The sequence below is a fragment of the Nomascus leucogenys genome, chromosome 17, assembly GCF_006542625.1.
Source record: "Nomascus leucogenys isolate Asia chromosome 17, Asia_NLE_v1, whole genome shotgun sequence".
Taxonomy (NCBI): domain Eukaryota; kingdom Metazoa; phylum Chordata; class Mammalia; order Primates; family Hylobatidae; genus Nomascus; species Nomascus leucogenys.
This window is the reverse complement of record NC_044397.1, coordinates 21326494-21342889: the sequence shown is the minus strand read 5'-3', so window position 1 is coordinate 21342889 and position 16396 is coordinate 21326494. Positions and strand designations below refer to the sequence as shown.

The window sequence follows — 16396 nt, the reverse complement described above, 5'->3', positions numbered from 1 at the left end:
GTGGTTAATGAGAAGTGATGCAGTTTGCATGTTTATGTCAGGTTCTATTCAGGAAAAAGGCATTAACTCTTGTCCAATTTTTTCCATTTTCCAAACCTCCTTTGGCAGGCAGATGGAAAACTTGTGTGATGCCACTATTTGTCTCATGCCTACTGGAGGACCAGAGAGTATAAAGAAAAATATTACCTTTCTGAAGCACACATTTTTTTTTAAGTGAAACTTTATTTCCCATTTTCTAAAGAAGAGTCTCAACTAATAATTTTTCTTTAATTCAAACTCAGGTGAAATATGGGATTAAGGAGTATGCCTGCACTGCTGTGGATATGATTTCACGTCGTACTCGCCTGGCCTTTCTAAATGTCCAGGCAGCAGAGGAAGCCCTACCCAGGATTGTTGAACTGATGGGCAGGGAACTGAATTGGGATGATTATAAGAAGCAGGTATTATATAGAAGTCTTTAAAACCACGATTCCTATTGTAAACGTGGAATGGCTTAATTTGTTAGTAGAAGCTAGCATAATTTTTTATGATAACCTTAGATTTCTTACCAGTTTTTCTGTGTGTGTGTTTAATATTGTTAGGCCTTAGAAAAATGGAAAGATATTCCATTTAAATTTAGTTGTTTATGGAAAATCTCTTATAGAAAATGCTCATAAATTTGTGGTCATAATTCCTGAAAAAGAAAGATAATAATGATTGTAGTATGGAAACTTTTCTGGTTTTCATTGAAAACACTCTTGGAACATAATCAGTGAAATGCACACTCCTGCTAGTGTGCCTTTGGTAAGAAATGTGGTTTTTCTGCCTGAGCACTAAATGCTTATCATTTGTGTCATTTGAGATTTTATATTTATATTCCAAATTTTAAAAGCTAGTGATGCTCAGATGCATACACACACACACACGCACAACACATACATACATACATATACACACACACAAACACACATACAGGGTTAGGCTAAGTAGATCCTTATGTTTTTTAATTAATCCAAACTCTTGTGATATGCAGAGGGTAATGAAGCATTTTTATATATTCATAAAATACTTTCTATATTCATTGGGTTCTGTTCCTTTCCCCCAGGATCTCTTGAACCCATTTCATTTAGGCACTTTTGCCATCACTTTGCTGTGTTAGCTCTGGTCAATCTCACTAGTAACCTCCACGTTACTCAATAAATTTGTTAACTTGCAGTCCTTGTTTTACTTGGCCAATTAGCAGCATTTGACACAATTGATTCCCCCTTCCTTCTTGAACAATATTTTGCTTTCTGGAACACCACCTCTCTTGGATCTCCTTTTACCTTCCCAAAACTACTACTCCTATAGACTTTTCCATGTCATAAATAGCTATCCTTCAGTTACTCAAGCCTAAACATTAGTATCATACTTTATGCATTCTCTTACACCCTATCTAAATCCATCAGCAAATCATCCCATATTTATGTTTAAATAACTGTTTGAATTCAACCCTTTCATTTAAAAAAATTATTTTATTTTTAATTTTTTTTAACAAACACTTGTGTTGAAGTGAATTCAACCATTTCTTAACACATCCAACTTCCATCACCCTGATTGAGGTCACCGGTATCTGTCACATGGATTACCGCAATAGCTTCCCTCCCCTTAACTGGTGTCCCTTCTTTAACAACTTCAGAGTTCAGTTTATTAATACAAATCCAGATCATTGGATATGTCTGTGTGAAATTCAAAGGGAAGGCTTGGGCTAGAGATATAAATTTGAGTTGATATTTAAGCCATCAGACTGGATGAGATTATATAGGGAGTTAATGTAGTCAGGTGACAAAAACAGTCCAAAGGCCAAGCACTGGAGCACACCAAAGTTTAGAAGCATAGGATATAAGGAAAAATCCAGGAAAAAGAGAAAATAATAGCTAGTGAGATTGGAGGAGGTGTAAGAAGATGCAAGAGGGAATTTTGACCTAGAAGGTAAGAACGTGTATCTTAGTTCATTTGGGCTGCTATAACAGAAATACCATAGACTGGATGGCTTAAACAACAAACACTTATTTCTCATGGTTCTGGAGGCTGGGAAGTCCAAGATCAAGGCATCAGTAGATTTGGGATCTGGTGGGGGCCTGTGTCCTAGTTTATAGACAGACATTGTATTGCTGTGTTCTCACATGGCATGAGTGAATGAACATTATTGGGCATCTATGATACGTGCTGACAGTGCAAGGAAAGAATTAGTCACATGGCCTGTTTTTAAAGTATTCTCATTATGGTATAGATTTCCAAAGATGATTACATATCAGAGTCACCTGGGAAATGTGGGAGGAAAGGGTTTGATTTTAGGAGTTCCTTAATCCTGATCATGCCTCTGACAGGGATAAAATTTACCCCCATTTTATGGCTGAGAAAACAGGTTCACAGAGTAGGACTCTTTTCAGAGTTTATATCAACAGTCAATTGTAGAGCAGGGATTGAAACCAGGTATTCTGATCCTAGAGCATAAGCTTTCTCCATCCTGTCTTGCTGTGTCTGCATTAGCTGTACTGGTTTATAGCTGTTGAAGTCTTGAGCTTTAGTTTGATTAGCTAAAGCTCCGTACAGAGGCAACACAGGAATGAAACTTACTCCTGTGCTACTGTCAGTCCTTTTTACCACATAGAAGGATTGGGGATAATGTGTTCTTCCAAAAATTGTGGTTGGAATGATTTGAATATGCAGGAACATATTTTATGCTAGGAATTCAGGCTGTAGGAGGTAGGAAGGAGGAAGAAAATTCTGTAAACTGGTTGTGTTTGGCCCTACTAAGGAAGCTAGATTTAACTTCAGTTCATATTTTATGAACAGATTTACGTGCTCAGAAATGCTCTCCAATCCCCCTTAACAAAGTAACATAAATAAAGACCTAAAGCTATTACTCAGTATCTGATATGTAGGAGTATTAATGAGAGCTATGGACAGTCTAGAGAGAACAAAGGAGGGGGGAAAAAGAATTAAAAGGTTAGAAAGTTGGACTTCTGAGAAAAGGTTAAAAGCATTGGGATTATTTAACCTGCAAAAGTGAAAGAGGAAGAAGGTGATAAATAACTCTCTGTAGATGAATTGTGCTTGTTTTTACCAGTCAATACTTAATGAGTGACTTGTATACTGAATGTTGTACCAAATATTTTAGGAGAATACTAAATAGCTCATAGTTTTAAGATCTTAAAATCTATTTGGGTTGTTATAACACATGTATAGCTCTGGCATTTATACATAGTTTCCAAAATTTGGAAAAATATTTCGAGAAACTGTTACTCAAGACCAAAATCCAACCAACTTGGAAGAACTGATTAGGGAAGAAGGCAATGTCTCGGGGAGTTGGGGATTGTTAGAGGAGTTGGCAGGAACATTTAGAGAAAAAAAAAAATAAAATTGCCAAATGGTGTTCTGAAGGGTACAAATTAATATACGTGAAAAAATGACTACATGGTCAAAAGAGTGTGAGAAATTCTGAGTTAAACAAGTAAAACCACTTCCTTTAGTGCAATTGCAATTAGAACCTTTAGAATGGTTATGCATGTTTTCAGTTTCCAAAAAGGAACTTACTTGGAGACAGACTCAACTCTCACTTTTTGGGAGAGCTGGGTAGGAAGGGGGCTAGTACTTAGAACATATTTTGTGAAATGCTGCCCCATAGGATTTGATACGGTGGATTTGATCATGTTCAGACGAAAGATCCATTTTTCATTCACAGACTATAAAGAGAAGACATTTAAGTAGACTGAGAGTCTCACAAAAATACATTTTTTTTCAAAATTGATTCCAATGAGGAGGAAAAATGGGAGGCATGTGAAGACTTTGAGTGACTGATTAAAGCAAGCTGATAAATACCAAATGTAAAACAGATAGAAGCCAAGTGCTCAACAATGAAAGGAGCAGTATCAGGAATAATGTGGATGTATATGAGTAGTGTCAGGTATTGTTTGAGTGTTGGGGAAAAAATACTCAGGGCACCAAATGTAATGTTTAAAAATTGAAGAAAAAAACAAGCAAATAAGACCTAATCTAGATCATTGCTTAAGGTGGCAGGCATCATATTCTTGAATGCTGGAGAGTAAGGAGAACTATTCAATTTATAATTTACTACCAATGTCTTTTTCCTTCTCTCTCCCTGTTTTTATGTGTGAAAAGAGCAAAATATAAATGTTGGTAAGAATGAATAGATATTGAAATAGGAGGCTACTCTGAATGAGTTTTATGCCAGTCCAGAAAAATTATACTTTAGAGTACTCAGAGAATTTGCAGTTAAGATTCTCTTGCTTGGGATCAGCTTACTGTTGAACTTTAAAATACTGTAGCAAATAGGAATGGGACCAGAAGACAGAATGGGCAAATGTAATACCAAATTTCAAAAACGAGAGGAAAGAAAAATATAGTTTGCAACCTAGAAACTAATGGTCTTGGCATTGATCTTGCGTAGTTTTCTAGATTGTGACATTTTAAGTTTGTTTTATCAGCATTTATCAAGAAATAGTAATCACGGAAGCTAGTAAGGAATCACTCAGGCAAAATCATTTTAGATATGATTTTCTTTTCTTTTCTTTTTTTTTTTTGAGACAAGGTCTTGCTATGTTGCCCAGTCTGGAGTGCAGCAATGTGATCATGGCTCACTACAGCCTCAAATTCCCAGGCTCAGGTGATTCTCCCACCTCAGCCTCCCAAGTAGCTGGGACTACAGGCACACACCACCATGCCCAGCTAATTTTTTAAATATTTTTTGTAGAGACAGGGTTTTGCCATGCCGTCCAGGCTGGTCTCAAACTCCTGGGCTCATGCGATCCACCTGCCTTAGCCTCCCAAAGTGCTGGGATCTTAGGCATGAGCCACCACACCCAGTCCTCATTTCCTTTTTAGATAGAGCAAGCAGATGGCTAGATTAGGGAATTTTGATTCTATAAAGCATTTTAGAAAGCCCCATATGATATCTGTAAAGCTGGTAGATTTATAACCAGTTAAATGACAATGGCCTCAGAAGAGGTTTCTGGTAGTAAGTCATAAGCACCTTGTCCTAGATCTTGACCTAGTCTACCTTGATTCAAATGGTTAAATTACAATGTTGATGGCATGCATCTTTGATGTACCAATAACAAGATACCAGAGGGAGAGTGAATGCTTGATGATGGATTGAAACAATGGGTGAAATTTCATTAGATATAATTTAATAGAGATAAATGGCAAACCTTACATTAGGTAGAAAAACAACTCCATCCGTTCAAGATAGATTTGACAAGGCTTAACAATAGCACATGTGAAAAAGAAATATGGTTTTAGTTAACTGTGAATGCATAGCCATTAACAGTGGACCATGGCTGCCCCCAAATCCAATTGCAATCTTAAGCTGCATTAATAGAAATCATATATCTAGATTGATGATGCTGATAGTTACTCCCTTCTAGGTACTTGCCAGATCTCTGTTGCAGTGTTGTATTTTGTTCTGATAATTGTATTATATGACAAACCGGTTGTGGTCTGGAAGAAATTATACAACATGGTATAGGGATTTGAAATAATGTTTTATATAGTAGTTCTAGACTAAAAGAAAACTCTAAGGAGGAAAGCACATGATACTATCTTTAAATACTTATTAAGCTGTGATACAAAAAAAAAAAAAAACATTAGGTTTGTTCTACTGTAGGAAAGATTTGTTAATCCCCCCAAAACTGGAAGAATTTCAAGGAGGTGGATTTAATCTCACTGTAAAACCTTCTAATAATTGGAAGCAACTTTCAGCAGTATTAAGTTACCTCCCCAATGCTAGAGTTGTTTAGACAAAGGCTTTGTTCTTCCATTTTTGGAATGTTATAAAGGGAATGTGGGGTAAGGGAAGTACATTGAGTACCATTTATGAAAAAATATCTTCCAGCTTTGAAATTCCATAATTCCTTGCTTGATGGAGTATAGATAAATTACACATGCAATGAAGGGCCATAAATCGAGAAAGAAATTGTTGTTGCAGGGAAGCATCAGAGGTGGCATTTCCAAGGAGATGGATTTTGAACAAGTTGTGTAGAAAATGGCTGGGTAAAAGTGGTGGAACAGCAAAATAATTTTATTTATGACCACTGGTGGGTTTTCTTGTGAAAAATCTGCCAGTGAAAAATGCCATTGGAGATGGAGACTTCACAGACAAGTTTTGTATATGAGATACACATGCACACATACACACACACAAACACACACATTTTAAATTTATTTTTTTAAGCTGAGAGAATTATTTCATGTTGATAATTTTTTATTTTGTTATTTAAGAACATGAAGAAAGAATGTTTCTAGTATCTATTTCCTAAGAAAAGGAAAGCAGGAAAGGAATCATGTCAGAAAAAACAACTGATGGCTGGGCACAGTGCTTCATGCCTGTAATCCCAGCACTTTGGAAAGCTGAGGTGGGAGAATCAATCACTGGAGCCCAGTAGTTCGAGACCATCCTAGGCAACATAGGGAGACCCTCATCTCTATAAGTAATAATAATAATAATAAAAAATTAGCCAGGCATAGTGGCATGTGCCTGTAATCCCAGCCACTTGGCAGGCTGAAGTGGGAGGATTGAGCCTGCAAGGTAGAAGCTGCAGTGAGCCATGATTGTGCTACTACACTCCAGTCTGGACGACTGAGCAAGACACTGTCTCGGAAATAAAAAGTTTGTCTTCTCAAGAAAAATCAATAAGGGGTCTTATCACCAACATAACCAAACACATATAAACACATTTCATGCAAGTGTATGTGTCATTGCTTCATTTTCTTCATTTCACTTCACACTGGCACTGTTCTTCAGACCAGAATTTGGGAACCATTGAGTTCACAAGATCCTTTGATGGGAAGTTGGGGAATTTAAGACTTGTTCTAGGTTATACTCAATAACGGTCAGTTTCAAAATCTCAGTGGTTCATCGCAGCAAGCATTTCTTTTTCCCTCACATTACATGAAGGCTGCATGTTAGCTGCTGTGGCTCTTCTCCGCATTCTAGACTGGCTTCAGATCTCATCTGAAATGTGCCCTTCTTATGGCATAGGAGTAAGAGAGGCTAAGCAAAACTATAAAGTTACCATGAAAGCTTTTACTCAAAAGTAGCATATATCATACCTATTCATGTTCCACAATCCAAAGTAAGTCACATGGCCAACTCACATCAGTACAGTTGAGAAGTATATGTGTGTATATGTGTGTGTGTGTGTGTGTGTAGCACAATATATATATGAGGAAAGAGATTTGTGAACAATATATGCTACAATAAAGTCATTTCAGAAGTTTTTAGATGGGAGAATGACATGATGAAAACTAAGAAAGACAATATTTGCAGCAACAGCTAGTATTGACACTGAGGACATTGAAAACAGGAAGAGTAACTTGAGGATAGCTTATTTCTTCTCATGACTCTATAACTTCACCTAAGTATCAGAATCTCAGTGGCAAAATCTCAGCACAGCTAATCTCATGATATATACCTTCGCACTTCATGTCACATTATAGTGACAAATCCAAGTTGTTCAAATCCAAGATATCTTCACCTTTAATTACTTTTTTTTTTTGTCACCAACTACAAGAATTTGATCCTGTAGATTTTGTCGGTCAGTTTCTGTGTAAGAATACTCAGCAGTAAAAAGAAACAAAATACTGAAACATGCAGCAACATGAATGAATCTCAGAATTATTATCGTATGTGAAAGCAGTCAAACACAAAAGACTACATTCTATATGAAACCTTTTATAAGAAATTCCAGAAAAGGCAAACTCTGGTGACAAGAAGCCAGTCAGTGTTTGCCTGTGGCTAGAGATCATGGGAAGGGATCAGCTGCAAATGGACATGAGGAAAGTTTTAGGGTGATAGAGATGCTGTAGATCTTAATCATGGTAGTAGGTACATTTTATTCAATATAAATTTTACTTCAAAGAAACTGGAAGAAATAAAAAATTGTGCTGGTTAGATAAGTAAGGATCAACTTCAGTTTATGAAGATCAACAGTAAAAAGAGGAGGAAAAAAATCAATAATTATTTCCATATATGAACTTTGTGTGTATCTCTGTTTTAGGAACAACTTGAAACAGCCAGGAAGTTTCTATATTATGAAATGGGCTATAAATCTCGATCAGAACAGTTAACAGATCGCTCTGAAATTAGCCTACTGCCTTCAGACATTGACAGGTACTTATAATAAGTGTCTATCTTTCTCTCTTTTTTTTGGCCTATGTAAATATATTTTTCCATTATTTAATCTTGTGTTCCAGGTATAAGAAGAGATTTCATAAGTTCGATGCAGACCAGAAAGGCTTTATTACCATTGTTGATGTTCAGCGTGTATTAGAGGTAATTTTCTTTGGTTCGATGTCAGCCTCTGATACTAGAAGAATATAAAGATATTAGATGTTTTTCTCATCTAGGGTTTTCTACAAGTAATATTTTTGTTATAATTTTTAAAAGATTAGTAACATTAGTAAAAGCATATGCATAATTTTTTCTTTTTTTTTTTTGAGACAGAGTCTCACTCTGTCGCCCAGGCTGGAGTGCAGTGTTGCGCGATCTCGGCTCACTGCAACCTCCGCCTCCCGGATTCAAGCGATTCTACTGCCTCAGTCTCCAGAGTAGCTGGGACTACAAGTGCGCACCACCATGCCCGGCTAATTTTTAAAATATTTTTTGCAGAGATGGGGTTTCTCCATGTTGGCCAGGCTGGTCTCGAACTCCTGACCTCAACTAATCTGCCTGCCTTGGCCTCCCAAAGTGCTGGGATTACAGTTGTGAACCTCCTTGCCCAGCCAAAGCATATGCATAATTTTTAATGAAACTGTATTATTCTATGCTTTTCTTTTACTTAGAGTATCAATGTCCAAATGGATGAAAATACACTCCATGAAATTCTAAATGAAGTTGATTTGAATAAAAATGGACAGGTTGAACTCAATGAATTTTTGCAGGTGAGTTGTGGTGTGCTTTTATCTTCTGTTTGTCATGATCATAAATGCATGTTCAAGAATGGATATTTAAAACAATTGTCAGATTATTCTGAAGAAGAAGAAAGCTCGAAGCCAGCAGAGGTTGATATATCTGCCCTCAAGTGTAAGGCTCTACTGTGGTGCATATTCTTTTCCTTTTTTTGTATAAGAAACATTCCATTATGTTGGGCAATTTAGATTAAATCCAAGTTATTTATCATAAAGGGTTGAATATGAAGCATGCTTTTTAAAGACATATGCCATGGCATATCAAGGCTGGACCTTTTTCTTTACTTACTTTTTCTTTTCCTCTACTTCATAAGAGGCAACACAAGATTTCTAATCTTTTATGTAGAAAATTTTTAAAATGTATGGTTCTGTTCACTAATGAATCATATGCATTTGAGAATTTAGTTATTAGATTCTGGCATTATAAAGAACTAGAAAAACATAAGGAAGGAAACTTGTACTTTGGGGTCAAGACCATATAATTTTAAGTATTTCCATTTCCAATTGTTAATTTATTCAAGGCTCTGTTGTTTAATCTTTGTGATCATGCAGGAAATAAATTTTGTTACTTTAACTTCAAACTGGATGCTACATATTGTTTCTTGAAAGAAATTTCAACAAACCCATACATTATTTCTAGCTGTCCATATGACTCTGATCATATGAAGAATGTATTAGGTTTCCAAGCAGCTAGGTTTTTTTCTGTAGTGCTTCTTGGGCAGGTATTTCAAATGAATGCCAGGTCTTGCTTGCACCATGGCAATGATGAATGCTGAACATGAAATAAATTAATGCTGGGGATTTTGGTCAATGTCAGCCCTTTCTTCACTGTGTCAAGTTAAACAAACAAGATCAAGGCAAAGGAAATGGTAATTGTCTCTCTGGAGATGAGCTGCAGATAAGAGCATTGTTGAATCTAAATGCAGAAAATTTTCACAGGTTGTGTCCAGCATTACAAAAAAGAATGTTTGGTTCTTTAGCTTACTGTTTAACTAAATACACATTTTAAATTGAATTTAAAATTTATGCTTGGGAATTAAAACACCATTTAATGCATTTTTTGTGTAGTTTTTCTGGAGAATATTTTATTGTTGCCCTCACAATGTTAGAAAACTTTTCTTCAAAGAAATGGCCTGTGCTTCATTTCATGTGTTGTAAATAAACAGCAGAATTTAAGGTTGAAAGACATGGCACTTTAGAAACAATAAGAATCTGATTTTATGAATATGCTATGTGGTTTAGATTTTAAGTAATTTTCTTGAATGCAGTTGAGTTAAAAGCAGGAGATAATTTAAACTATCTGCAGGTTTCCTTGTAGAGTTTTTTTTAAAATAATTGAGTATTTTTTGTCCAATTCCAAATGAAAGGGACTATTCATGCTTCTACTAAGAACAAATACACAGTGTAATTTTCAACTTTAAAATGCTGACCATATTCCTCATGAAATATATTCACATCCAAATGTTATTTTTTTCTTGTAATATGGTTTCTAGATACATGTAGTGTTTAAAGAAAACTTTGAGTTTTTAGAAGCTGGCACATCATATACTGTCTATGGCTTAAAAAACCTCTAGCTTTGTCAGTTGTGTTAGCTCTGATAAACTTTGCAGGTCTTCCTGGAATCAGAGACAAAGCAATAAACAATAAATTGTTCCATCTTTAGATGTCAGCATTCCTTATATTACATCATTCCTCAGATGCAAAGTATATTTGCAGGGTTTTTTTAGTTTTTTTTAAATATTTTGCTCTTCTGCAGACTAAGAGCCCATGTTTATCCCATTAAATATATTTTTTGAATGTAGATACGGTTTTTGAATAATCTTCACGGAACGATCACTATAGATATCTCATGGTTATATGACTTTATTTCTAAGTCTGGGTTTTAATGACACTTTTGCATGTAGGAGTCCATCTCTAATAAGCAATAGCTTGTGAAACAGCTTTTAATAAGGTCATGAAATTCTGATCCAGCCCCTTGGCAGATGTCTCTCACTCTTACTCAGAGCTCTTTTTAAGCAACGTGTCTCCATAGGCTAAAAGCTATAACCCTAAAAATATTTTGAGAATTTACATACATACATAGATACATCACATATATATATATATATATAATGTGTGTGTATATATATGATGTGTGTGCATGTTTGTGTATATATATATATATATATATATATGATGAATAGCTAAATCTTTTCTTTTTAAAACAAATAAAAAGATCAGGGAAGTGAGATCAAGAAAAGCAAATAGTTGAAACCACATCAAACTTGAAAAGGAAAAAAATCCCTATGCTCATAATTGCAAAGTGCCTTCCAGATTAAAGGCCTATGCCCGCTGCCTGCATGTAATTTCAAGACTAATTCTGATTTTATCCATTGGATAAAAATGAATTAGCTAAAATCTGGGCTGTAGAGTGCTTTTAATTCTTAAGGTAGGTCTCTGGGTCCATTTTCAAGGAATTAAATGTAAATTATGTTAAAAAGTCTTTAAGGAATTTGGATTTAGGGGAATTGAAGTTGTCAAGTACAGTAACATTAAAAAAAAGGGTAGATAAATATAGGTCATGATTTGTCTTTGTTCAATCCCTGAGATTCCTTTTTAAGATTTTAAATGGAATTAAAGATCCAATATTTGAAGTTGCTTAAAAAAAAAAAAAAAGTGCCTTGAGCACATTAAAGGACAAAAAATGATGCATTAAGATTTGCTTTTAGAGGCAGGCTGATTTACTAGATGGATGTAGTTTTTGCGGCAGTGGTGAAATACCTGCCTCTTCCCCTCTTTTGGAAGCGTTTAAAAATTAGACTCTTCTTGTCTGAGCTGTAGTACTTGTTAAGGTCTTTGATGGAGCACTTAGTTACCTCTGTCTGCTGCAATTCTAACGATTATAATGCCATGAAGAAGAGAGTAAGTTGGCTGCGTTCTGAATCTGTTGCATATTTTCTCTTTAAGCTGATGAGTGCTATTCAAAAAGGAAGGGTATCTGGAAGCCGGCTTGCTATACTAATGAAAACTGCAGAAGAGAACCTCGACAGAAGAGTTCCAATTCCAGTGGACCGTAGTTGTGGAGGATTGTGAGTCTGGGCAGTAAATCCACAGCCAACAAACATAGAAACGACAAATCACCATGTAACAACCAGAGATGACTGAAACCACTCTAAAATAATGAATGTGGATAGCTGCCTTTTTTAACACTAGAAAACATTCCAAAACTTTAGGGTGTTGGTGTATTTGCCAGCTTTATTTGCTGTACTTTATTTGTATTTGCCATTCAGTCTAGCTTTTAAGTGTATTTTATTCTTTTTCCCATTTTCAATGCACATTAGTTTTGCATCTATTTTGTGACCTGTTAGATGTGACACATTCTCTTTTTGTTTATTCCTTTATTCTAAATGAGTTCTAAAAACAGAATATTTTGGCAAAAATTGAAAAAAGCTGGAGAAATTTTGTGACATGCATACAGATAGCATGTGTTATTAAAAAGAGTTACCTATTGAAATGATAGTGTTTCTGGAGATTTCTCAGCCCCATCTTCCTCCAACTTGTCTACCTTCCTCATGCAAACAATATTCCACATTTTTATATCTAGAGCATGACTGGCTAACTGGAGAGGGAAGGAGAAGTTTAGATCTGGTTACTGGAGCAAGTCTCAAAGAGAAACTCTGAAAGCTTCCAGAATCACAGGTATAAGACAAGGATAGCATTGACATTTGCTGGGAGTTACAGTGATAGTTTCATCTCAGCAGTTCATTTTTTTCTTCAGTCACTGCTGGTTTTCTTGACTATTATAGTTGCCAGGAAGATCCTTGCTCTTCTTCCTTTAAAACCAGCATTTAAATGGCAATTTGGATGTAATAGGATGAGACCAAATTTATCTAATTATTACAGTAGTAATACATTTAAGTGTTAAAAATGTGTTTTTATATATCCACATAAGATAAAAGATTCAATTCCCAAGCCTAAATTTTGAAGCGTGTGGTATTGTCAAATCTAGCTTACCATATTTTGGGGGGGTACTTGCAACCATAGTAAAGGAGGATAGAATAGAGTTTAGTTAACTTTAATTATAATTACATGTTAAATAAGGCACAAAACCAGTTTCCAAGGTCATCATGGTTGCTTAAAGTCTTTCCCCTTCTGTACTCCATGGAAATATTCTCAGTAAACCAAAAACAAAAATGGAAAAATAATCACCAACCCCCATCCCGACACACACACAGTCCAAAGCAAAAGTCAGTGTGTATTGAATTTAACAAGTAATGCAGTTTGGGATGCTTTCGCTACATTTTGGTGACATTTTAACTAGTTGAATATTTATTAGTCGTACTTCCTCTTGTAAAGTTAACTACTTATTTTGTTGTTGTTTTTTTAACATCAGGTTCTGTATCTAATAGGGGATGTAACACTTTATTTCACAGCAGGTTTTTATTGCAGAGACTTGAAGTCTTAGTTTTTAAACTGGCACATAAAACACTTTTTGCCGTTATTTTTATTTATGTCAATACTGCAGAGTATCTTTACGCCTTATTCAAGTGGATTCTGAGCCTGTATGTGACAATGTAAACACTGGAGGTTCACTCACCTACACACTCACCCACCACCTCTGAAACAAACAGAAACTGCAGAGAAAGACAGCATCTTAGCTCATTTTGTTTTTAAATGAGGTTTTAGACGCTTGCCACTTCCTAAGGGAAATCCTAAAACAGAGCAAGTGATGCTCCCAGGTATCACTGTGAACTTCTTTCTTTCAAAGTGTGAATTTTTACACTGGCTTTTTCATTTTTTTAAAGTAATTGAAGCTTGTGGCTTTACAACTTGGTGTTTTTTGCTATCCAGATAACAAGTTTCATTGTTTAGAACCCAGTGACACTGAATAGGTAGATAAATTGTCCTTTAAAATATCCCAGATGATATACACAATATGGTACATTTGTGCTCTCTCTCTCTGTTTTTCTCTTTCTCTTTCTAGTTAGATCAAGATAATGATGACTTGTGCCCTCCCTGATTCTGTTACAGTAGGGCCCGGGCAGATCTGTGTTTGTTAAACAGGCCTCGTTTGTGCATGCTTTGCTATGAATGAAGTTCCTTTAAGGACAAAGAAAAGCATACTTTTCTTCTTTTGAGCATATCTGCTTTTACTTTAAATCTGCTAATTTCTAAAACATAGAGTCCTTCACCAATCCCAGAGACTCAATTTGGAAATGAACTGATTTCAAGCCGTTACTGTGAATAAGGCACCCCAGCATTTTGTATAAGTTCTTAATGAAACCTGTACAGCTTCTTTACCTCATTTAAGAAAGGGAGACAAGAAATGGGAATAAGCTTCTTCAAAATTCATTCCAAGCAGAAAAGAAATTTTTTCCCTTTGCATATAAACTTGACATCAGTTGATTCTGTTGGGGTCGGGGTGGGTATGCAGGGATTGCCTTTTATTATCAAGTGATTTATTTCAAGAGCCTTTGAGGGGATTCAGGTGAAGGAACCCCCATCTGTGTTGGAGAGTTGGATACTCCTTTAAATAGCCCCCACCACAGTCATAACAATAATGATAATGCTGGATTATTTGTTAAGCCAAGGTTGTCTGCCTCATATCCATCATGCTGTTTGCAATATTCTTGCTTTCAATCAATTTATACTGAGTGTAACTTTAGGATTTCTGCTATTAAATGCATGCCCTCTATTCTGCTTCAGTTTCTGGCGTTGCTTTGTCTGTTTCAAAATATGTAGCTTCCTCTTTTGTACAACAAAAAACTCATTCTCACTTTTACTAAATATACTGTAAGAGTCATCATTGATGTTATTTTTCTCTTTCTTATGTATCTGTAAAGATTTTTGGCATATGAATGTAATATTAAAGTCAATGATGCTATAACTTGCAGTGTTTGCATCATGTCAACCTTTTTGAAGGAGTGAAAAAGCCCTACTGTGTTTTTAAAGAATAGCAAGTGTAAGCTCAGTACTAGAGCGGATATACACACTGCATGTTTTCATATGTGGCACTTTTATGTATCGTGTTGGGTTATTGTTCTAGATTGGACTGTTAAATACTATGTTTGAGGCTGGGTTGTCATTTTTATAACTGTCTTGGTGTTTTATGGCCATTATTTATTACTTTCGATATACAGAATGAGCTGCATGCATTTATAGAGCAATAAGAGGATGTATTTAATGTGCCTTGTTTTTAACTGAATAAGAACTGGAAGCATGAATCAATAAAACTGATTAAAATGGTCTATTTGCTAGCATTTTGATGTTACTTGCAGTCAGACAGATAACTTTGATTACTGTTGAAGTTTAAAAAAAGTTTGAAAATATTTTTACAAACTGTATTTTTGATGACACAAAAGTGAAATATCTACAGAGATAGATGTAATTTTGTAAGACTGCCAGAATTATTTGTATTAATTTGTTGCTGTAGCCTTTAGGGCATGACTTCTATATTTGTGCAATCCTATTCTACAATTACATTCATCCTATTACAGCTCAGTTGAATTCTTTTTTCCTTTTCTTTCCTTATTTATTTATTTATTTTAATCTACCAGAGCCTTTCAGCCTAAGCGTTCCCAGGCACACTGATGAATTTTATCATAACTAAAATCAATAGAAATGAATGGGAAAGATTACATAATCCATTTTGATCATCTTATATGTCAAGTTAGTGCAGGGTTGCCAAGTGTTGATAAATGCTCTGACAGAAAAAAATGCTATATATTTTCATTGTCAGTAAATCAGTAAAGCTGTTACCAGTTTTAACACAAATTGTATAATGCCCATGTTATTTTATGGGGTTTAATTTACACACGTAGAGGGAGTATATTCTCCATTTGTGGTTTAGATGTGCTGCCTCCTGGTTCTGCATGCCCAAAGGCATGTGTGAGCTTCTGAAGGTTCTTTGAAATCGTATAGAATACCCCAAAGCAATGGCTCCCAGACAGACTTGGAACAATAAACTGTTTGTTCAGTGCCTGGAAAAAAATACGTGGCAGCTTAAACATTTTTTGTTGATCTAGCTTATCAAATCTGATAGTGCTTTAAAATTTTTTAATATATAATTTATCAAAATATTGCTCCCAAGTGTAAAAAATTTATAGTCATCAAAAAATATGATACTAGCATCAATATTTTACTATCTTTGTCAACATTGTACTGTCCCTGGTGTCAGATTTCACCTGATGACATTTGACTTATGAAGGAAGGAAACAACAAAAGTTTTAAATTGATCTGGCACCCTCATAGTGAAACAAATTCTATATAGGAGACAGAGATGATGAGCTTTTTGTGCATGTGTTTTGTATTTTAGGTCTCTAATTAGCTGCCTAACTTGTGAAATACAGGCACAGAACATGATATATTTGAGCCTTGATGATACCAGAGGTAGTCCTGTGGGTCCTGGGCTCTTTGCAAAAAGTAATAGATATCTTTATATTTTGTTAAATATCTGGTCCACTATAAT

The 16396-nt window shown here is 35.3% G+C and overlaps 1 protein-coding gene across 4 annotated transcripts in view; it reads left to right on the top strand.

Moving 5' to 3' along the window:
• GPD2 (glycerol-3-phosphate dehydrogenase 2) overlaps nt 1-15428 on the top strand; it is a 147912-nt gene extending 132484 nt beyond the window's left edge. For all 4 annotated transcript variants that reach the window (XM_030795707.1, XM_030795709.1, XM_030795706.1 and 1 more), the window contains 5 exons: nt 282-440; nt 8040-8152; nt 8236-8314; nt 8824-8922; nt 11896-15428. In XM_030795707.1, the coding sequence (XP_030651567.1) occupies nt 282-440; nt 8040-8152; nt 8236-8314; nt 8824-8922; nt 11896-12021 (576 nt within the window). In that variant the 3' untranslated portion in view covers nt 12022-15428. The remainder of the gene's footprint in view (nt 1-281; nt 441-8039; nt 8153-8235; nt 8315-8823; nt 8923-11895) is intronic.
• Nucleotides 15429-16396: the final 968 nt, after the last annotated feature.